The sequence below is a fragment of the Podarcis filfolensis genome, assembly GCF_964270895.1.
Source record: "Podarcis filfolensis genome assembly, chromosome: 16".
NCBI lineage: Eukaryota > Metazoa > Chordata > Lepidosauria > Squamata > Lacertidae > Podarcis > Podarcis filfolensis.
In genome coordinates this window covers 6617172-6641173 of record NC_139620.1, presented here as the reverse complement: position 1 = coordinate 6641173, position 24002 = coordinate 6617172, and the positions used below count along the sequence as shown (strand labels likewise).

The following is a 24002-nucleotide window of genomic DNA, read 5'->3' as shown; positions in this document are numbered from 1 at the left end:
CATGAGTCTGACCAAGCTGCGGGAGGCAGTGGGAGGCAGGAGTGCCTGGCGTGCTCTGGTCCATGAGGTCACGAAGAGTCGGACACGACTAAACGACTAAACAACAACAATGCATTCTAACACTGTGACACCAGATGGCTCTGTGGAGTCCTGTTTTTGCCAACCCAATTTCTCATGCAAAGTTTGCAACGCGTTTCACGGAAACGCTTCTTTGATGTGTCTAGATCCAGCCTAAGTTAAGCTTGAGCGGCACTGTTCTGCAGTGGTTCCTGTCCTACTTAGGCTTCCAGTAGCTGATGCTTGGGGAGTGCTCTTTGGCTCTGTGGGGTCCATGAAGGGTTTGATTTTATCCCTCATGCTGTTTAATATCCACATGAAACTGCTGAGTGGGGTTATCTAGAGATTTGGAGTATGTCATCAGCCGCCGTCCAGCCACTGCCCGCCTCCTCCAGCCCCGCCGGCAGCGCTGTCCTCCCCCCCAAAAAGGTCAACAATGGGGGTGGGTGCCAGGGGGAGCCTTGCACCACGGCGCCGAATATGCTTAAGACAGCCCTGGTCATCAGCAATATGCTGGTGACACACAGCTCTACTTCTCTTTTATATCTCAAGGCTTGTCAGTGGATGTGCTGGGCAGTTTTCTTCCTTGGTAATGGACTGGATGAGAGCCAACAAACTGAAGCTCAGTCCAGATAAGACTGAGGTACAGTTAGTGGGTGGTCCGTAGACTGGATAGATGGGAGTGGCCTGCTCTTGATGGGGTTACATAGCCCCCAAAGGAACAGACACGTAGCTTGGAGGGTACTTCTGGTTCCACTGCTGTCACTTGAGGTTCAGATGGCCTTGGTGGCATGGAGTGCCTTCCATAAGATTTGGCTGGTGACCCAGCTGTGCATCTATCTGAACAAGGATAGCCTAACCCAGTGATGGCCAAACTTGGCCCTCCAGCTGTTTTGGGACTACAACTCCTATGATCCCTAACTAACAGGACCAGTGGCCAGGGATGATGGGAATGGTAGTCCCAAACCTGGAGGGCCAAGTTTGGCCATCATTGGCCTAACCTCTGTTGCCTCTACCACTAGGTGAGATTTCTGCAATGCATTGTATGTGAAGCTGCCTCTGAAAACAGTTCAGAAACATCGGCTGGTGCAGAATTTGGTGGCTGGGTTGCTCACTGGGGCAGGACAGTTTGAGCATATAACACCAATCCTAGCCTGACTCCACAGGCTGCTAATTAGTTTCCTGACCCAATAAAGCCTTAAATGGCTTAGGACTGCAATATCTCAAGGACCACCTCTGCCCATATGAACTGACCCAGTCCATGTGATCACCATCTGAGACCCTTCTTCAGGTACCTCCTCCATGAGAGGTCTGCAGGACAGCAACAAGAAAATGGACATTTTCTTTTGTGGTTCTCTGTTTTTGGACTGCTCTCCCCAAGGAGGTTCAATAGATGCCTTCATTACAGATCTTTAAGTGCCAGGCAAGAACATTCCTCTTCTCTCAGGCCTTTGGCAGCCTTCCGAGCATCTAAGACACCAGAGGTACTAGAACAATCGGTTAAATCCTTTGAGACTAAAAAAAAAAAGTGGTCAATTTTTATAGATATTTGGTATGAGTAAATCAATTTGATCTACAGAATATAAGAAATGAATAGAATGTTCAGTAACTTTTCCTCAAATCCATATTTGAAGATTCCCCCAACTGCTGGGCAGACCATCTTAAAACAACAGTGATACCCCTCTCTGGATTTATTGGTTCTATGCCTTATCAATATTCTCTGTTGTTAAGTACCCCCGTGATATCTCCTACACCTCCTCCAACATTCAAGGGTTCTGATGATATCTAGGTGGCAAGTTCTGGAAATACTGCACTGTTAACAGGATGGTGGATGCTTGAACCAGTCCAAGAGGATATGTGTTGTGTTCTAAAGGTTGTCACCCTGAAACGACTTACTTTTGAGTAAGTTGCATTGAACTGTATTGAAAGGAACTTATTTCTTAGTAGACGGATATAGGATTGTGCTGCCACATAAAAGGAAAACCAGAAAGCCAGTGCTATGATGCAGAAAAAGTTTTATTGGGAATTTCAAACAGTAAAAGTATTCAAGTGAATACTAAGCATACTGGAAGACAATAAAGCAAAAAAGAACACATTCCAGTGAACAGCTTCTCCTTTAGAATTATTTTTTTCAGGCTGGAAGAAGAGTAGGGGGTTCTACATGTATAGAACATTCTTTCCACCTTCCTTTACATTAAGTCCCAATTACCCATATTTACACTCGCATGCTAATTTCATAGACATAGTGAATGGATCTTGTGCTTTTCTTCCCAATGCGAATTGGTGTGTTTCAAAGAGACATAGGCAAATAAATATCATAGTAACTAGCAGGGGAAAGTGAGATAAAATTAAACTGGAAACAGCTGCATGTTCTAGATGGGCCTGATTACAAGGGATGCAGAACACTCTCCCAGCTCCCATTGGGATTGCCTAGGGAGTTTGGGGGCTCAGCATATCTAAAATCAGACCGAAATAGTCCACCACAGATCTCTTTTTCTTTCCTCCTTCTTGACAGACCGTGAGAGCTTAGCAGGGGGTATAGCAGATGCTGCCTCTACGCCCCACAAACCCATAACGGCCACGGCCCCCCAAACCACCAGAGCTAGACCCCAGAAGACCTGCACCACCATAGAGCCCTCTGCCATATCCACCACCAAATCCGCTGCCAAATCTGGATCCATAACCACCAGCAGCACATGGAGTGTTGCCTCCGACAGCCACGGGCTCACAACTGGCAGATAGGATGGGTCCTGGGATGGTCACGATGACGGCAGGTGGCTCGATGACGACCTCTGCTGGTGGGATCTGGTTGACGCATGAAGGCTGGACTCCAGAAAGAATACCAAGACTGGCAGATGGGACGCCGGATCCAACCAGGGCACCGGAACCATAGCCATAGCCAGAACCATAGCCAAATCCACCGCCAAATCCACCACCAAGGCCACCGCCAAGACCACCGGCTGATCCAAAACCAACGACTGGGGTGGAAGCGCAAGATGGGACGGCACAGGAAGGTCCACAGTTAGCCATGGTTGAGTCTGGAAAGACATAGGCAGGCACATATTATAGCAAAGAAACATTGTAATTCACAACAGCAATGAAAATTATGGGTTGCATCCAACTACCAATCTGAGTCGACATGTCTATTGATTAAATGGGTCTACATGGAAAAACATGGAATACATGGAGAAACATGGAATACAGCCCTATGTATTCTCAGTGGCACAGTATATCAAGAGAGGGATATACCAGACCATGTACTGAGCATCTTTATTTTCCCCCTGGTTAGATCTGAAGCTGGTGTTTCCAGTCTTTTGAGGCCAGCAGGTACATTTTATTCTTGACAATAGTTCTAATGGAGGGATGGTAGAAGTGGCCTATCAGAAATTGACTGCCGTATCTGAAGAACCGGGAAAAGAGGCAGGGACGTAATTTTAGTTCAGCAACACCTGTGGACTCAAGGTTGAAACACTGGTGCAGGGAGTTTGGAGCTAGATGATCTAACGACCAATACCATGATGGTTATGCTCTGCCTCACCAGTTACAAGCAGGATGCTTCTGAATACCAGCTGCTGGAAACTTCAGAAGGGGAGAGTGCCATTGCATGTGGGTCTTACGGATGGGCTTTCAACAGGCATCTGATTGGCCTGTGTGAGAACAGGAGGATGCTGAACTAGATGGGCCTGATCCAACAGGCTCTTCTTAAAGCTTGCAACATATACAAGGCTCAGACTATTTATTGAGGCGTTTCAGTGAGGATAGTGGCGAAAACACGGCAAAGAATGGAGCTATACGCTATGCAAAAGCTTTATTAAGTTGTATTAACTGGCCTCAGTATACCATTGGCACATCCCCTACAATAGTCTAGGGTAGGAATGGAACCTAAGATGATGTCCCTGCTCCAGATGATCTACCATTGAGCTATAGCCCTCACTGAGGTTTCAGAAAGGGTGGCATTCCCATCTCTACCTGGAGATGCCAGGGATTGAATTGGGAATCTTCTGCCAGCACAGCAGCTACTCTGTCCCAGAGCTACAGCCCTTCCCCTAAGGATGACTTACCTGTCTCTTGGAGGAGCTGGAGATGAATGAGAAGGTTTGTCAGGTGAAGCTGTAGAGAGAACCTGGGATGGCATGAGCTTTTATACCATTTTTCCAGGAGCAGTGTCAGTTAGGAAACGCCCCACGACGCTCAGAGGCTTTAATCAGCGGCAAACAAATTTCTTTTTATGCATCATGAGATCTCGTTAATGCTATTACTCACAGCATGCAAGGGAAATAATTAACAACTTGTCAGTGTTTTTTCTTCCCTTCCAGAATGGCTTGTGGGCATTTCTGGTACTTTTTTTCCTCCCCCCCCCATCACCTGATCCTCCTGGGGAATGCTATGAAATGATTATGTATCTTCATCAATCAACATTGGTGTCCCACCATTCCAGGTGTCATAGTTTAGTGGCAGAGCACCTGTTCTGCATTCAGAAGGTTGCCAGGTTCAATCCCTGGCATCTACGGGTAGGGATGGGAATGTCCATGCTGAAACCCTGGATAGTTGCTTCCGGTCAGTGTAGACCAAGGGTGGGGAAATCTCAGGCTCAGGGGCAAATGTAGCCATCTCAACCTCTCTATCTGGCTCTCAGAACTCTCCCTATTTGGTGCCACCTTCCAGCACCAATGCCAAGTACATCCTTTGAATGCAGAAGCTCTCAGATTCAACCCCTAACTTTTCCAGGTAGGGCTGAGCTGAGAGAAACCACCATACAGAACCCTGAAGCAGCACTGCCAAGTGGCATAGACAATACTGAGATAGAACCAATGGCCTGACTAGAACCTAAGGGAGCACTTGATCTAAGGCAGTGGTACCTCTGGTTACGTACTTAATTCGTTCCGGAGGTCCGTTCTTAACCTGAAACTGTTCTTAACCTGAAGCATCACTTTAGCAAATGGGGCCTCCTGCTGCCGCCGCGCTGCCGGAGCACAATTTCTGTTCTCATCCTGAAGCAAAGTTCTTAACCTGAAGCACCATTTCTGGGTTAGCGGAGTCTGTAACCTGAAGCGTATGTAACCTGAAGCGTATGTAACCTGAGGCACCGCTGTTATTCTATAAACATTTTTCTTTGAAACTTTGAGACTGTGGGAACAGTCTGCCTAAGGGCCCCTTGCTTGGCTGGCCTACCCAGACTGGTATTTGTGGCAGGAGGAGAGTAAAGACCCATTGACACACATGCAAATAAAACATACAAAAGTATAATTGAAATCATTGAAATAGTCTGGCTCCTCTCCAGCTCTATGCTTTATGTTTGCCTTAGAGTATTTGGCATGTGCCATTAAAGACATGGATACCTCTTGATATCCTTGTTGAAGTTCATTCAGATATAATACCCAGTGGATACCATTTTGAAGATATCAGCAATGCATTTTCTAGACACAGAGGAACATAGCTTGGCTCCCAATGTAGAAAGGCGCTTTCTACCAAGACAGAACACTGAGGTCCATATAGCTTAGTGCTGATTACATTGACAGGCATCTCCAGGGTTTCAGACAGGTGACAATTCCCAGCCCTACCTGGGCATTCTAAGGATTGAACCTGGTACCTTCTCCATGCAAAGCATGGACTCGATCAGTGAGCTATAATGGAAGGCAGAAAGAGCATCCATCTTGACAATGTATCAGCATTGATGGAGCATAGGGGACAATAAAGGATTCTTGGCCACATCCCAGAATCCTCACAGCTGTGGAACGGGTATTATGTGGCAGCAACAGAGATGTATGATGGAAGGGAGATTATTGGTTTTTATTCAAATAAGTCTTAATCATAGTAGACATACTGACATAAGTGGACAAGGTACTCAGGGCCATCAGAGTAATCAATCAATTTCACTGGGTCTACCCTTGGTAAGTCTTCATTGGTTCTAGGGATAAGTGAAGCTATCTATTTCAGTCTCTCCTTTATCCAGTGTTAAGTTCCGTTATCCACATTTGTATATAAAGTTGTGAAATTATTATTATTATTATTAGCAGTAGTAGTAGTAGTAGTAGTAGTAGTAGTAGTATTTATTAATTAACATCATCATCATAGTCATCATCATCATCATCATCATCATTTAAAAAAGCACCTTCAGGAAAATTCATCAGCGTTGCTCTGAACTTACATATAATATACACAATTTTACAACAGCACTGCAAAATTCAGAGAAGTGCAAATTTCAGAGTATGTTTTGCTTATTGTTTCAGCAATGTAATTTAGGTAGGCTTCCCTTTGATTGTGATCTGTGCCATCCATAAAAGGGACTCATTTTTTAAAAAATAAATAATATAAAATAAAACAAAACAAACCCAATTTGAGGGGGGGCACATCTACTGGGGGGCAAAGCCCACACACAAAATATCTTGCCTCTTCATTCATTTCCTTTTCTCACTCTCAGCAAAACAAAATCAAACCCAGACAATCCACGTGTTTGGGGGGTGCCCTGGAGCTTAAACATGGTGACATACCTGCTGTTTAATTTGCTTGTTTCTGTCAAACTAATTTTGAGAGATCAGAACCCCGATTAAGGGAATGAGCACTCTAATTATACTGGTAAGAAGCCTGTCCTGCCCAAAATGTAAAATGATTAATGTTAATTTCCCCAAATCGGTGCATCAGCAGCTTGTCTTGATGTGTTTGTGTGTGTGTGTGCATGTGTGAAAGAGAGAGAGAAGAGACAAGGGACAAAATGATGCTCTGTTGACTTGATCTTTATCACTTACAACTTAGCTGTCAAGGCAACATCAAGTTAATGACAGAGTCTCCCTCCCTCCCTCCCTCCCTCTCTCTCTCTCTCTCTCTCTCTCTCTCTCTCTCTCTCAAGTCAGGAGAGAGTAGCCTGGAAGAAATAGTTTACCCAAGGTAACACTAAGCTACAACTCATCCAGCTGTCCTCTTTTACATCATTATGGTTCTCCAACCCCAGCATTCTCTTCACAAATGTAAGAAAAGGCCTGCTAGCTCTGACCAAAAGCCCATATAGCCCCATGGCATACCCTCCAACATTTCTCAGATGAACATTGGTACGTTCTATTCTACACCAGGAAGCTTCTCCCATGTTTGATCTCCCATCCAGATATGCGTCATATACACCTGCCACCTTGAGCCAATTACAACCTCTCTGCCAAATCTACCTCGCAAGATTGTTGAAAAGAAAAAATGTGTGAGTGAAGGAATCATGTGAAACACCTTCAACAGATAAATGGAACAGAATAAAACTGTAGCTGTGAGCTGCCTTGAAGAGAGTTTGGATTTGGATTTGATATCCTGCTTTATCACTACCTGAAGGTGTCTCAAAGCGGCTCACAATCTCCTTTCCCTTCCTCCTCCACAACAAACACTCTGTGAGGTGAGTGGGGCTGAGAGACCTCAGAGAAGTGTGACTGGCCCAAGGTAACCCAGCAGCTGCATGTGGAGGAGCGGGGAATCGAACCCAGTTCACCAGATTACGAGTCCACCACTCTGAACCACTACACCACACTGGCTCTTGAGTCCCTGTCAGGGGGGGAAAGAAACAACAACAACAACAACAACAACAACAACAACAACAACAACAGAAACTTTGAGAATGATCAGAAACATACCAGAGATAAAATCCCATTGAATTCAGAGGGACTTAGTTCTTTTTTTAAAAAAAAAAAATATATTATACAATACAGTCACTGGAAAGAAAAGAACATAGCATTAAGTTTATGGTGTTATTTTACATGATCTTAAAATGTTGGCAGTCCATATAGGTTCTCCACAGACAGGTTTGTGAGGCTGATGGAAGAGCTTTACTTACTTTTTCCTTTACAAATAAAAAAAGGGGAGATCAGGTTTCACCAAAGGTATTTCCCTTTATAACACCATTTGCAACTCTTCTAAGCCCAGCAGTCATTCTGAACTAGCTATATCCCAAATATTATTGAACCATGTCTCAAGAGGTAGCTCCAGGGATATGCTATCACTAAATGTGCGACTACCAGCAGAAAGAGAATTAAATCTTTATACTGGATAGTAGGGTTGGAATCCGGGATTAGGCTGCATCAACAGAAATATAGTGTCCTGATCAAGGGAAGTAATATTATCACTCTATTCCGCCTTGGTCAGACCACACTTGGAATACTATGTCCAGTTCTGGGTGCCACTATTTAAGATACATATTGAGAAGCTGGAACGTGCGCAGAGGAGAGTGACCAAGATGACAGAGGGACTGGAAACCAAGCCTTAAAAGGAAAGGTTGAAGGAGCTGGGCATGTTTAGCCTGGAAAAGAGGAGACTGAGAGGAGAGATGATAGCCATCTTCAAATATCTCAAGGGCTGTCACATGGAAGAGGGAACAAGCTTGTTTTCTCCTGCTCTGGAGGGTAGGACTCAGACCAATGGATTGAAGTTACAAGAAAGGAGAGTTCGACTAAACTTTCTGACAGTAGGAGTTGTTTGACAGTGGAATTGTCTTCCTTGGGAGGCTGTGGACTCTCCTTCCTTGGAAGTTTTGAAGCAGAGGTTGGGTGGCCATCTGTCATGGATGCTCTAGCTGAGATTCCTTGCCAATGGAAAGATGTGTCACACCACCAGGTGTATGTGAGGGAGATCTCCCCTCTCTGCCTGGCAGCAAAGCAGGGTGGCAGAATGCCTCTCCTCTCTCACTCAGCAGGAGGGAAGATGTTCCACAGAGTTTTGACACCAGTCCTGCTCTGCCCGTAGGCTAGAGGCTGGGGAGACCAGTGGCAAAGCTGTGCGAGCTCTGCTTGTTTACATTGGATTGCATACGCAAGAGGCCCCTTTCTGTGCAATTTTTGCTTGCTCCTTATAGGAAATATAACCTTGAGAATTGTGTAACTCACAAATTCAAAATATATGTTAAGAAAAGTCAAGGAGGGATGATTAAGTAAAACCTGTGCAAACTTTAAGCTTGTCTTGCATTAAACCCTGGGAAAAAACATTCAGACAATTTGAATTAAATAAACTGAGCATTTTAACAAGCACACACTACAATTTTCTTTATGGGCAAATAATTACAAGCAGGGCAAAGCGGCTCAATTAATGCTGGAATGCAGGATTGCATGGGGTCATGGCACTTAACTTGCTTTGTTGGTTTCTTCTGATCTTGTCAACAATTTTGGAAAGCCAACAAGAATCCTCTAGCAGGAAACCCAAACAGCCAACACCTGACACCAGCGGAAGGCATCAAAGCAGGGAGATGATCCTCTAACCACAAGGTTGCTTGTGGGTTTTTCTCCTGTTAAGATTGCTGACTCTGGAATTGCCCTGTGAGGTTCACACTATTCAGCTGACCAGGCACCACCAGTGCCAGATTTATGCATAAGCTAAACAAGCTATAGCTTAGGGCCCCACTCTCTTGGGGGCCCCCAAAAAAAAATTAAAGGAGAAAACCTGGATGTACATTTCCAAAATATAAGGGGGAAAAAACAAATAAGGTCTGCTGTCCCAGTGAACAGTGTGGATTACTATGGTGATACTGATGTTTTAAAAAAATGCACTGTATTAACTACAATTGCATTGTACAGGTTGTAACACTTAATTACATATTAATAATGCAATTTATAATTATTCATAGTTTGCATCGTGTATTTACACCTATTATTATTTCATGTTATAGCAAGTTTCTAGAGACTAGATTATGGGTCTTTGTACATTGTGTTTCTAAAGCTACTTTTGTTATTGCCAAATGCCAATGTGTTTGCATTATTAAGTTTGTTATGAATAAAAAAATCATTTTAAGTTAGAGCTTAATAATTATTTCACTATTAAGATACTTCTTCTTAATTGTATTTCAGTTCAAGAGTTACTGTACTTTGATAAAATACATATTTTGTTATGTGCAATTGGCTTTTGATACCTATTAGGTCTATAAATTACTGTATAGCACAGAAAAAACAGTGACAATTTGTTGTTGACAAAGGACAGCTAGACATATAAAGGGCCCCATTACCTTCAGCAGCTTTGGGCCTCATCAAACCTAAATCCGGACCTGGGTACCACCGACAGTATCCATTAACTCAATCACCATTGCTTCCCCCAATGAATCCTGGGAACGGTGGAATGAAAGACTATGAATTTCAGTCTCTCTCTGTTTCTCATATGCTCCATCTTAAGTTCAATTCATCTGAACCAGTCTGTTTTTTTTTTTAAAAAAAAAGATATAACTCATCTATATAGGTGAAGCATCATTAGACTGCTTTAAATAGTCATGGATATTTAAAGTCCCCAAAGAATGGGAACTGCAGTTTGTTAAGGGGGCAAAAAGTTGGTGGGGAACCACTATTCTCAGCACAGAATTACAATTTCCAGGGTGCTTTAACAATCAACTCTTTAACAAACAAGGGAATTCTTGAAATCGTGGCTTTGAAAAGGTGACTAACTGCAGCTTCCAGAAAAATATACAAGATCCCCACCATGCTCATGTCTGATGTCAAAGAAATTGCTTTGAGGGGACCTGCACATCTTTTCCTGTAATTTTATTTCCAAAATGGCTAGAGCTTCTGGGTTGCCCCAGCCACTCTGAGCGGCTTCCAGCATATGTAAAAATATAATAAAACATTAGACATTTAAAAATGTCCCTATACAGGGCTGCCTTCGGATGTCTTCTAAAGGTTGTATAATTACTTATCTCTTAGGCTCAGGGGTTGCATAACTCTTTTAGTTTTTATTATTATTATTCAAAATTATAACAAGACATATTATCCAAAAACATATCATCCTTGTTCCCCCCCCATTTTTCCTCCCTCCCCCCCACAAACCCCACCCCCCGACTTCCCTCAGTTCCAGTCTTTGGTTTCTCTAAGAATGCTGTTTTCTGCATGCTACAAAGTTGTATAGATCCTCAAACTATTTAGCTGATTATTATCAATAAAAAGTTTGTGAATGTTTATTCAAAACCAGCCAAGGAGTCCAGTTCGCTTTGTTGCGTCTTCAGATATTTTGTAAAGGATTCCCATTCATCCTTAAAGTCACAGTTATCCTTGTCCCGTAGCTTATATGTCAGTTTTGCCAGTTCTGCATAGTCCATCAATTTTTCTTGCCATGATTCTTTAGTTGGGGTTTCTTCAGTCTTCCATCCTTGTGCTACCCGAACTCTCGCGGCCGTTGTCGCATACATGAAGATGTTTTTCAACTTTTTTGGCAGGTCTTTCCCTACAATCCCCAACAAAAATGCCTCGGGTTGCATAATTCCATACCCCCCAACATTTATCAAATGAAAATAGGGAAATCCTAGGGAAAAGGGGGACATTCTGGGACCAAATCAGAAACCGAGTGAGCTTTTGTAAATCCAGGACTGTCCCTGGAAAATAGGGATACTTGGAGGCTCTGTTATAGTTGCTGTTTCTTTGTATTTTCATTTGTTTAAAAATGCTGCATATTTAAAAACAGAATGAAAAGGAAACAAGGCCCACTTTTCCCTTCCCAAGCCAACGGAATACAGTGAGCAATCCCCGGAGGGAAGAAATGGAAGGAAAAAATGAACATGTTGTGTAATAAGCTGATTACAGAGTTGGCATCCTGACGTTTGGCTTATTAAAGCAATTTTAGACTATGATGGAAGCAGCAGATTTTGATCGTGGATAATTGAGACATTAAGTGTGAAGGGGCGTTTCTTAACCATTAGGGACTCCGTGAGGATGGTATAAAAGCTCTCCTTCTTCCACAGTTCACCAACAGCTTCACCTCTCATCATCTCTCAACTTCCCACTCATCAAAACAACACAGGTAAGCTTGGCTTGTCCAAGTCCTTGCATATATCAAATGGGTAAAAGCTAGAGGAAGGTCAATCTTGGTTGGACATAGCACAGTTTATAGGAAAGCAGGGAGCAGAGGAAGCTGCCTTATATCAAGTCAGATGATTGGTCTACCTAGCTCAGTATTGTCTACACCAGGAGTGGGAAACCTGTGGTCCTCCAGAGGTTGCTGAACCATAGCTCCCATCATCCTTAGCAAGCATGGCCAATGGCCAGGGATGATGGATGTAGTAGTTCAGCAGTCCGTGGAGGGTAAAAGATTCCCCACAACTAGTCTACATTGGGTTCCACACTGGGTGTACCTGTCACCCCTACCTGAAGATGCTGGGTGTTGAACTAGGGCCTTTTGCATACAAAGTAGATGTTTTAAACAGAGCCAGAATCCTTCCCCAAAGAAACCGATTGGTTTGATGAAGGAAGCAATCAACTGGAGAGTTGGGTAGTCAATATCTCCTGCGCTGGAGGTCTGGATTGCCTCCATCAAAGCAGGGAGATAGGGATTGATGGTGTAAAAAGCTACAGTTCTGTGATTCTTTACGGAGAGCTTTTAGAATAGTTACACTGATTCATCTCAGAAGAAGCTCCAGTTTGCTCCCATTTACAGTGGTACCTCGGGTTACAGACACTTCAGGTTACAGATGCTTCAGGTTACAGACTCCACTAACCCAGAAATATTATCTCGGGTTAAGAACTTTGCTTCAGGATGAGAACAGAAATTGTGCTATGGCAGCGCGGCGGCAGCGGGAGGCCCCATTAGCTAAAGTGGTGCTTCAGGTTAAGAACAGTTTCAGGTTAAGATGGACCTCCGGAACGAATTAAGTTCTTAACCCGTGGTACCACTGTACTTATACCTGCCAATGTAGGACTTGACTCAGAGATTTAAAATACTAATGCACATTTATACTAAATCTCCATGGTGTATTTGTGCTACCTAGTTCCTTTGAAGTATATCTCTTAGACTTCCACACACATATCTAGCTCTTTTGAATTTCCAACGCCTTTCAACAGTTAGCTGGGGATTTAGAATGCCACATTCTCAGCACGTTTTACCCTCTATGCTTGGAGAGTCCGCTTATGATACAAACTTAAAACTGATTTAATATTTCTTCTCTCTTTGGAAACAGAGATGTAATTCTGTGTGTGTGAGGGTAGAGATTTCTTTCAGAATCCTCATCTAAATAGCAGTATTGGGGGCTGCTGTTGGACCAGGCAAATGGCCCATGTAGTTCAGCATCCTTTTCTCACACAGGCCTATCAGAGACCTGTTGAAAACCCATTTGTAAGACCCACGTGCAATGGCACTCTCCCTTTCTGAAGTTTCCAGCAGCTGGTATTCAAAAGCATGATGCCTGTAACTGGTGAGGCACAGCATAACCATGATGGGATTGGCCGTTAGACGATCTAGTTCAGAACTCCATGCACTAGTGTTTCAACCTGGAGTCCACAGGTGTTGTTGAACTGAAATTACGTCCCTGCCTCTTTTCTCGGTTCTTCAGATATGGCAGTCAATTTCTGATAGGCCGCTTCTCCTCTCCCTCCATGGGAACTATTGTCAAGAATAAAATGTCCCTACTGGCCTCAAAAGACTGGCAACACCAGCTTTTGATCTGACAAAGGGGGGAATGAAGATGCTCATTACATGGTCTGGTCTATCCCTCGCTTGATATACTGTGCCACTGAGAATACATAGGGCTGTATTCCATGTTTCTCCATGTATTCCATGTTTTTCCAGGTAGACCCATTTAATCAATGGACATGTCGACTCAGATTGGTAGTTGGATGCAACCCATAATTTTCATTGCTGTTGTGAATTACAATGTTTCTTGGCTATAATATGTGCCTGCCTATGTCTTTCCAGACTCAACCATGGCTAACTGTGGACCTTCCTGCGCTGTCCCATCTTGTGCTTCCACCCCAGTCGTTGGTTTTGGATCAGCCGGTGGTCTTGGCGGTGGCCTTGGTGGTGGATTTGGCGGTGGATTTGGCTATGGTTCTGGCTATGGCTATGGCTCCGGTGCCCTGGTTGGATCCGGCGTCCCTTCTGCCAGTCTTGGTATTCTTTCTGGAGTCCAGCCTTCATGCGTCAACCAGATCCCACCAGCAGAGGTCGTCATCCAGCCACCTGCCTCCATCGTGACCATCCCAGGACCCATCCTCTCTGCCAGTTGTGAGCCCGTGGCTGTCGGAGGCAACACTCCATGTGCTGCTGGTGGTTATGGATCCGGATTTGGCAGCGGATTTGGTGGTGGATATGGCAGAGGGCTCTATGGTGGTGCAGGTCTTCTGGGGTCTAGCTCTGGTGGTTTGGGGGGCCGTGGCCGTTATGGGTTTGTGGGGCGTAGAGGCAGCATCTGCTATACCCCCTGCTAAGCTCTCACGGTCTGTCAACAAGGAGGAAAGAAAAAGAGATCTGTGGTGGACTATTTCGGTCTGATTTTAGATATGCTGAGCACCCTAGCTCCCTAGGCAATCCCAATGGGAGCTGGGAGAGTGTTCTGCATCCCTTGTAATCAGGCCCATCTAGAACATGCAGCTGTTTCCAGTTTAATTTTATCTCACTTTCCCCTGCTAGTTACTATGATATTTATTTGCCTATGTCTCTTTGAAACACACCAATTCGCATTGGGAAGAAAAGCACAAGATCCATTCACTATGTCTACGAAATTAGCATGCAAGTGTAAATATGTGTAATTGGGACTTAATGTAAAGGAAGGTGGAAAGAATGTTCTATACATGTAGAACCCCCTACTCTTCTTCCAGCCTGAAAAAAAATTCTAAAGGAGAAGCTGTTCACTGGAATGTGTTCTTTTTTGCTTTATTGTCTTCCAGTATGCTTAGTATTCACTTGAATACTTTTACTGTTTGAAATTCCCAATAAAACTTTTTCTGCATCATAGCACTGGCTTTCTGGTTTTCCCTTTATGTGGCAGCACAATGCTATACATATGTATCAAGAAATAAGTTCCTTTCAATACAGTTCAATGCATCTTACTCAAAAGTAAGGGTCACAACCTTAAGAACATAACTCATATCCTCTTCAAACTTCAAATTTGGATTTGAGGAGCATTTAATGAACATTCCATTCATTTTTTGGATTCTGTAGATCAAATTGATTTACTGATACCAAATAACTATAAAAATTGACCACTGTTTTTTCAGTCTAAAAGGATTTAACCAATTGTTCTAATACCGCTGTTGTCTTTGATGCTGGAAGTCTTCCAAAGGCCTGATATAGACATAGCTGTCAACTTTTCCCTTTTCTTGCAAGGAATCCTATTCAGAATAAGGGAATTTCTCTTTTTAAAAGGGAAACGTTGACAGCTGTGCTGAGAGAAGAGCAATAGAAGAGAAGATATGGCAGAGGGCTCCATGGTTGTGCAGATACTCTGTTTTTTGTGTGTGTGTTTTAAAAATACAATTTATTGATTTTATAATGACACAAAAAAGAAAGACACACACTACAAACATATCATAATGGAACCTCTTGGTTCCATTGTTATATGCTTGTTATATGCTTATTCATGCGTCCATTAAACCTTATACAGTGGTAATAATAATAATAATAATAATAATAATAATAATAATAATAATAATAATTTTTATTTATACCCCGCCCTCCCCAGCCAAGGCCGGGCTCATGGTGGCTAACAAGCAATAATAAAAACAAGTTGAATGAATACAACTTAAAAACAAGATTAAAATACAACATTAAAATATAGAAACATTAAAATATTAATGTTTTATTAATGGTACCTTGGGTTTCAAATGCTTCATGTTACAAACACTTCGGGTTACAAACTCCACCACCCCAGAAGTAGTACCTCGGGTTGAGAACTTTGCCCCAGGATGAGAACAGAAATTGTGCCCTGACGGCGCGGCAGCAGCAGGAGGCACCATTAGCTAAAGTGGTACCCCAGGTTAAGAATGGTTTCAGGTTAAGAATGGACCTCCAGAACGAATTAAGTTCGTAACCCAAGGTACCACTGTATTCTTAACAGTCCAATGTTAAAACCTTACTCATCTTAATACAAGTGATTTTTGTAAGCTGTACTAATGTGGAAGTCTATACACAACACTTGAAAAATATGCATTAAACATTTCCTTTTTTAATATCGTGGCTTCCGGGTTTTTTAACAAAAAAACATTTTCAACATTGTCTTCAAGTCTTTATATGCAATTTCCCAGGCCTTTCTGATAACTTTACATTACCACCACATATAGTAGCCTTTCATACAATTTGCCCTCCCTTCCTGTTTCATCTTCATCACAGTTAGAGCCGCCCAAATTAATTCATGTGGGGGGCCATTTTTATCTTTGACCACCCTTACTTTCCCTTGCATTTTCCTCGAACCTCACTCCTCTACTATTCCCAGCTTAGTGGTTTGTACATTCCCGCCTTTAAATTGTCCCACCGCTCTGAAAGTAAATTAGTTTTTTTCCAAATTTGAGAAATTGCATTATCAACATTTTCCTTTATCTGATCAAACAATTCTCTTTTAAATTTTAAAAACAAATCAAATAATCCAGATATTATGTTCTCTTGTGTTACGGCCTTGCCGGTTTGTTTTAACATTGGCATTTTTTCCTTCTGCCATTTCTAATCTGGTATGGGGGGGGGCAATTCTCTCCCTACATGGTTCCTCTACATGGTTAAATTTCAAAACAAAGAGTCCTTTCCACCAAGGAAAGTGTTATTTTTAACTTTATCAGTGCTTGGTCAAAATCATTTTGCTATACAGTGGTACCTCGGGTTACATACGCTTCAGATTACAGACGCCGCTAACCCAGAATTAGTGCTTCAGGTTAAGAACTTTGCTTCAGGATGAGAACAGAAATCGTGCTCTGGTGGTGCAGCAGCAGCAGGAGGCCCCATTAGCTAAAGTGGTGCTTCAGGTTAAGAACAGTTTCAGGTTAAGAATGGACCTCCAGAACAAATTAAGTACTTAACCCGAGGTACCACTGTATTCAGTAGAGAAAACCAGTACAGTGGTACCTCAGGTTTAGAACTTAACCGAGCAATTTCTGTTCCCATCCTGAAGCAAAGTTCTTAACCCGAGGCACTATTTCTGGGTTAGCAGAGTCTGTAACCTGAAGCGTCAGTAACCTGAAGCGTCTGTAACCCGAGGTACCACTGTACTTCTAACCTCTTCCCTCCTTTCCTCCCACATTGCTCACAGATACAAATTTTAACAATTATGTATTCAAATCTTAACATTCCTTCACACCAAAATAATTTTTAGTATTCAATATAAATAAAACTATAATATTGATTTTTATTTTAAATCCGATTTAGTCCAATATTATAGATATTATAGTCCTCTTCTTTCAATCTTGATTTTTAACCAGCTGATGCCTTTTAATACAATAAGTCCACAATTCTAACTCCATTAGGTTTGGTATCTTCAGCGACTCTGAAAAGCTCAGAAACTCTTTCCCAAAGGTAAAAAAAATAAAATTCAGAAAGTCAGTCCTGTCTTTCTCCCAGAGAAGAAAATTATAGTACTCTTCCATTAAATAACATTGTAATTCTTCTCAGGTTTAACCTTCATTTTCAGTCAAGTTCATTAGCGCCATAAGCAGTGGCGTAGCGTGGGTTGTCAGCACCCGGGGCAAGGCAAGTAATTTGCGCCCCCTAACCCGTGCATTTGCGCCCCCTAACCCGTGCATTTGCGCCCCCTAACCCATGGATTTGCCCTAACCCCAGATGTTGCGCCCGGTGCGGCCGGCCCCCCCTGCACCCCCCATGCTACGCCACTGGCCATAAGATAAGCTCAGGTTGAAATTGAATTCAAGTCAAGTTTGTTTTTTTTAAAAAATTGAGATTGGTATAAACCAGCCTTTCTCAACCTGTGGGTCCCCAGATGTTGTTGAACTGCAACTCCCATCACCCCTAGCTAGCAAGGCCAGAGCTCAGGGATGATGGGAGTTGTAGTCCAACAACATCTGGGGACCCACAGGTTGAGAACCGCAACGAAAGCTGTGTAAAACCTTTTAGTCCTTACTGTTCATTAGTTAACTTTTCTCCCAAAGTAAACTTCATCAGCACTTCACTTGTATGGATTCGTGCTCAAAGACCGCAAAAGGGAAGTAGATTTCCTTTTCCCCCTCCCGCTTTGCTGAATTAAATTAGTCAAATTAAACTGATCATCCTCCTCACCTTTCAATCGGCTCAATGTACTGGAAAGGTAATCGCTCGTGGCTGGATCAGAGGCTTTGCTCTATGAGCTGCTTTGGTGCCTAGCTCACCGGTGGGCTCGGCTCTCCCCCCCCCCTTTTAATGCACTTTTCAGTACAGAGGCAGGAACAGACTATGCCAATGTGCCATCAGTGAGCAGCAGGACCCTGAGACACCCCAATACTCCTCTTGGAGCTTTTTAGGGAGGTGCGTCGCCCTTGCACTCTTCTACTCTTCTACACATTAAACAATAATTTAATATACAGTGGTACCTTGGTTTGCATACGTCTTGGTTCGCATACATTTTGGATTATTAACATTTCAAACCCAGAAGTGTGTGTACCAGTTTGCAACCTTTTTTGGATTACAGCCCATTTTTTTTTGGATTATGAACAGATTTTTTTGGAGGCCCCATTGGCGAAAGCGCGCCTTGGGTTACCACCTGTTTTGGTTTACAAATGGACCACCGGAATGGATTATGGTTGTAAACCAAGGGACCACTTTTTAGCTAGATTTACAGGTGTGCATAGCTCTAGCAAACTCTGTCCAAAGTAGTGAAATGCTACAGACTCGCATTGAGGTTCTATACGACTAAATAGCATGTTTTCTGGAAAGGTATAATAGGAGTTTAGGTGAGTGATGCTGTGGAAAAGAGTGCTGGGGAGGACTGGTACAATGTTATGCCAAAGCCACTTCCGACCTCGGGAGGCGGTGGTGTTGCGGGCTCACGCCTCCAACACGCACGCGGAGGCTGGCTTCCAGCCCCACACGATCTGGGGAATCCTCTGCCTCGTCATCGCCTGGCCAGCCAATTGGCTGGCTCAGGGGGTGTGGCTTGCCACATTTAAGGCAAGCGTGGCAGAGGATCTCCCTCTTTGGCTGTTCAGCTGGGGTGATTTCCCACCCTCCTGCAGTGGCGTAGCGTGGGGGGTGCAGGGGGGCCCGGCCGCACCGGGCGCAACATCTGGGGGTTAGGGTTAGGGGGTGCAAATCCATGGGTTAGGGGGCGCAAATCCACGGGTTAGGGGGCACAAATTACTTGCCTTGCCCCGGGTGCTGACAACCCACGCTACGCCACTGCCCTCCTGCCCTTCATGGTTTCTTCTTTGACCTTGCTATGGACTTCGGTTGGTCGCTGTTAAGGGGCCTGGTAGGAATTTTTCCACTTGGCAAACTGACACCAGCCATTTGGTTTTTTGCCTACCTCGTAGCAAATCGTCACAACTTCTTCGGTTTTGGCGGTTAGGCATTGGTAGGGGTATTGTTATGTAGATGTGTTGGGGGGAGGAGTGCCATCACCTCCCCCCAATATTGATGGGTAGTCCGGTAAAGGATTCCGGGGGGCGTGGCCTTGTCCGAAGCCTATGGAGGTGAGGGCCTAAGACCCCAGGGAAGCTCCTAGTTTATGTGCATCAGCAGGCTCCCCCTGCTGGTGTTAACCCTTCCCAGTCTTCTAGCAATCAGGCTGAAGCCGGATAGTCGGATAGGACCAATGCCTAAGCCAATACCGCTCATCACCTGTAACCAATAAAGTTGTGGCCAGTTTTTGCCCATTAACCTAATATAGTTGTGTCACGTGTCTTTATTCCTTCTGGTGGGAGGCGGGAACTCACCACGCAATCTAGAAAGACAATACCTACAAAGTAGTGAAATGCTACAGACTTGCACTGAGATTCTATACGACTAAATAGCATATGTTTTCTTGAAAGGTATAATAGGAGTTTAGGTGACTGATGCTATAAAAAAGAGTGCTGGGGAGGACTAGTACAATGCTATGCCAATCTAGAAAGACAATTCCTAAGCTCCAAAAGAGACTCATATATGGGCCCATATATTGTTGTGTATATATTTACCATTGACTCTATTTGATTTCTTATACCTCCCAAGCTACTTCAGGCAGCAGCTGGTGGTTCTACAGCAGCAGTCCAGCTGACCATTCGTGGGTCATACCAAACTAATTTAAACTCAGAGTACACCCATTTAAAGTTCCGACCATAAAACTGCCATACGCCATTCTCATGGGCTTGAATAATATTGGAGTCTACTCTAGGGGAGGTGTTCATGTATCATGTGCTTCTGACCATTCTATCAGTCAAAACACTTCTACCTGCTCCCTGCAATGATTCCACACTCTCCACCAACCTCCACATGGTATTATGGGGGTTCTCCTGACCCTCCAGAGAAGATATGAAGTACGTGCAGTTATGAGTGGGCACAGGAGAGGGAGAAAGGCCTGTCGCACTAGTGGGATTCCCAGTGCTGATTTCTGCTGGAATGCTGGGTTGTCTGAATACAGTTCTATGATCTTAGAAGAAAACCCAAAAACCAGTGCTATGATGCAGTGTAAGTTTTATTAGGAATGTAGAAGACAGCATTTCAGTGAACAACAAACAGATTTGAACAGGGCAAAATGCAAAAAGCTCATGCGATTGAACAGCTTATTTGTTTCTGAGAGAGGTGATGTATTTAAATAATATTATTGCTCCTCTCCTTTACAGAAGGTCCTCAGTTACCTGGAAGTTCCGGTGCAACTGAGGTGCTAATTTCCTTGACAGAGAGAATGATTCCTGTGCTCTTTACTCTGCCATAGGAACATATGCCTTGAAGAGCTCTAGGCAAATAAATAAACAAACATCAGAGAGGAACATAAATAGTGGGAGGAAGTTTAGATAGCAAAGAGATGCATGAAGGATCTAGCTGGGCCTGATTCCCAGGGGTGCTGAACGCCAGCTCCCATTGAGACTGACTGGGATTGGGGTGCTCATCATAGCTAAACTCAGGTGTAGCTATTCAGCTGTTTATCTGGGTCTGTCTTCTTCTCGTTAGTTGATAGTCCATGTGAACTTAGCAGGGGTTGTAACAGATGCTTCCTCTGTCTCCAACGAATCCATAGCGACTCCCAAGTCCAAAACGAGATCCTCTAAGACCACCAGCTCCAAGAGCACCGGCTCCAAGAGAACCAGCTCCGAGGAACCCACTGCCCAAGCCACCAGGGGAGCATGGAGCATTTCCTCCTACGGCCACTGGCTCACAGCTAGCAGAGAGGATGGGTCCTGGGATGGTCACGATGCAGGCTGGTGGCTGGATCACGACCTCTGCTGGTGGGATCTGGTTGATGCATGAAGGGGCGACACCAGAAAGAATACCAAGACTAGCAGAAGGGATGCCGGATCCCACCAGGGCACCGGAGCCATAGCCGTAGGTGTCGCCAAGGCCAAGGCCACCAAGGCCTCCAAGGCCTCCAAGACCTGCTGATCCAAAACCGACGACTGGGGTGGAAGCGCAAGATGGGACAGCACAGGATGGTCCACAGTTTGCCATGGCTGAGTGATGGAGATGAGTCTGCAAGGGCATAAAAGGGAGCAGAAGCAAAATTGTAGACATGAAGTGCTGCAATGTTCAGGAGTTTTGGGAGATATGTAGCCCCACCACCATCACAATACAGAAAATCTGTTTAAATGTCATCAAAATGTGCATTTTTAATCTACAAGGACACAGGAAGGAGCAGAAACATTACTATAGATGAGAAGTGCTACAATGCATTAAAGCCTAAGTTAGGTTTCCCAATGGCCCATCTAATCCAGCATTATCTTCTCACTGTGGTCTTCCTTATGTGGCAATCGGAGCATTGTAAGTAGAACACAAGCACAAGAGCACCCACCTCCCTCTGTTATTCTTAAGCATTACAGCTTTTGGCCATGGATGGCACAGCAAAGGTGTCATGCCTAGTAGCCATTGAAGGTCTCATGGAAGCAATGTCCACAGTCATGGAAACGATGTCCATACAATCTGTGGGAACAATTTAAGATAAGCTTTGCTGGATAAACCAAATTCCCATTTGGTGCAGTTTCTTGCCTTCATGTTGGCCAAACCAATGCCTGTCCCGACAGTGCAAGGAATGCAAGGATTGGAGGAGTGGCAGGGATGGATGCGGGGAGAGACAGCCTGACCATGAGTGTCTGCCTATTTACTGTATACCAGGGATAAGGAACTTCATCCATCTATTCTAGATGTTCCTGGAGAACAGGTCCATCATCCGTGACCATCATGCCTGGTGAATGGGGCTGATGGGAGTTGCAGCCCAATAATATATGGAGGGCCACAGCCTCAACCAAAGAATAAGGCTGCAGCTGACATATATCTTCATGTCTGAATTCAACTTCCATTTTGCAAGAAACACCCAATCTATGGATTGAACTAGCTCAAAGAATCACCATGCCATGCATAATTTTTAAAGCAAAACAGAAAGGAAGAGATGGATGGAGACAGATATGTCTTAGAAAAGTGACAAATGGTATTCCAAAAACTCCTTCTGGAGTCAGCCCTCTTACCTGCCTTTCCAAGCAATAGAAAGCTGAGAGATGTCGGAAGCTCTGGTGGAACTGATGGAAAAGCTCTCCAAGCCATGGGTTTATATACTCTCAGCCTCACTGGTCTGTGGTTTCAGGACACAGCGGTGGTTCCCCCCCCCCTTCCCCTGTTGCCCAAAGTCCTAATTAGCTGCCGACAAATTGCCCCATCAGCATCACACACCAGATTACTTTAATAATAGCCATGAAGAGTTGGAGCAATTTGTCTTTAATGAAGCTGTTGTTAGATTCTCACAGTAACTGCATTGCATATTCCAACATGTTGATCTTCCTTCACCCCCCACTGGGATAATGTTCTACCAACTTCATTATAGATCAAATAAAGCACAGAAACTTTGCAAAGAGGCCATGTGGAGGCATCACTGAACACAAGCCACTCATCATCAAAACCCAGGAAAAGCCTGGCTGGATTAGGCCATAAACCAAAGGCCCACCTAGCCCCACATCCAGCTCTCATACTTGCCCCTCCGGAGAGGGGCTGCTTAAAATGGTGGCCGCTTGAGCGCCCATTGCTGCTGGAACCAACAAAGCCCAGCCCCCTTCCTCCTCTAGGCAGGCCGGGAGAAGCCAGGAGGAGGGAGGGAGGAGGCGCTGCTGCCGCCGCTGCTGCCGCCGCTGCTGCCGCCGCCGCCGCCGTTGCCGTGTGAAGGAGAGGAAAAGAATGCCCGTGTTGGTGATCCACACAGCGATTCCCAGACCGTCCACGGCCCGTGTCCAGAAAGCAATCGGGCCTGATCCGGCCCATGTACCTTAGTTTGCCTACCCATGGTGTAGACAATACTGTATAGACAATAGTATGGTTTGATATAAGGCAGTTTCCAAGGCCCTGAGTGTTTGCTGAACTCTGCTTTCAAGTTAAATATTTGAGGCAGGTTCCTACCCCACAGTTTTATTAATTCCCATATTTATAACTGACAGAGACTGAAACTGAGAATGATTCAACCTGCCGCTGCATCTTGCATGGCTAAGCATCCCCTAGCTTTCTTTGAGGTTTCCTAGAACAACAAATCAAGCAAACAAACACAGGATATTTGCTTCCTCAGAAGCTTGGCATTTTTTCGGAGCCATTTTCCAAGATCAAAGTGCCCATCAAAGCAAACTTCTCTCATAGGCTGTTCATGCCAGGCTGAGATTTAATAAGGACATGGCTGCAAGCCGAAGCTCCTGTTATGGAGTCCCAACACTCCACCATCTTTTCTAGTGACAGGTCGGATATTACATATTACACAATAAAGGCCTAATCTCTCAAAAGTGTCCATGTAGCAAATTTGTGGAGTTTAATGAACACTTCAGCCCAGCTTCCCATAACAACATGGCTCATCTAGTCCAGTAGCCTTTTCCCACAAAAGTCCCTTTTGAGAAACTCTCTCCTAAAGGAAGAGATATATTTCCAATTCTTTTTTGAGTATCTCAAAAAGTATATTGTTGAGCTGGGGAAAAGGGGGCAAGCAAAATGTTCAGGGGACTAGAAGAACTTTCTTAATGCTGTTAGTTACCTGCTTGCTACTTTTTCGTATAAAACTGTATACAACTCCACTCAGCAGTTTCATGTAGATGTTAGACAGCATAAGCAATAAGACTGAACCCTCAGGAACCCCATATCGAAGGCTCCACAGGGCTGAACAGCACTAACCA

General features: G+C 44.1%; 1 protein-coding gene and 1 long non-coding RNA gene across 3 annotated transcripts in view; both read right to left on the bottom strand.

Annotated features, from left to right (window-relative positions):
- LOC310751943 overlaps positions 1 to 24002 on the bottom strand; it is a 414687-nt gene that overhangs the window by 111458 nt on the left and 279227 nt on the right. The window lies entirely within an intron of this gene.
- Positions 2056 to 22426, bottom strand: LOC310750914 (uncharacterized protein). The gene is made up of 5 exons (XM_083589312.1): positions 22329 to 22426; positions 20847 to 21339; positions 13921 to 14203; positions 13068 to 13177; positions 2056 to 3095 (listed from the first exon to the last, which is right to left on the bottom strand). Exons 2-5 carry the CDS (start codon positions 21316 to 21318, stop codon positions 2584 to 2586), a joined length of 1377 nt encoding a protein of 458 aa, XP_083445438.1. The 5' UTR covers positions 21319 to 21339; positions 22329 to 22426; the 3' UTR covers positions 2056 to 2583.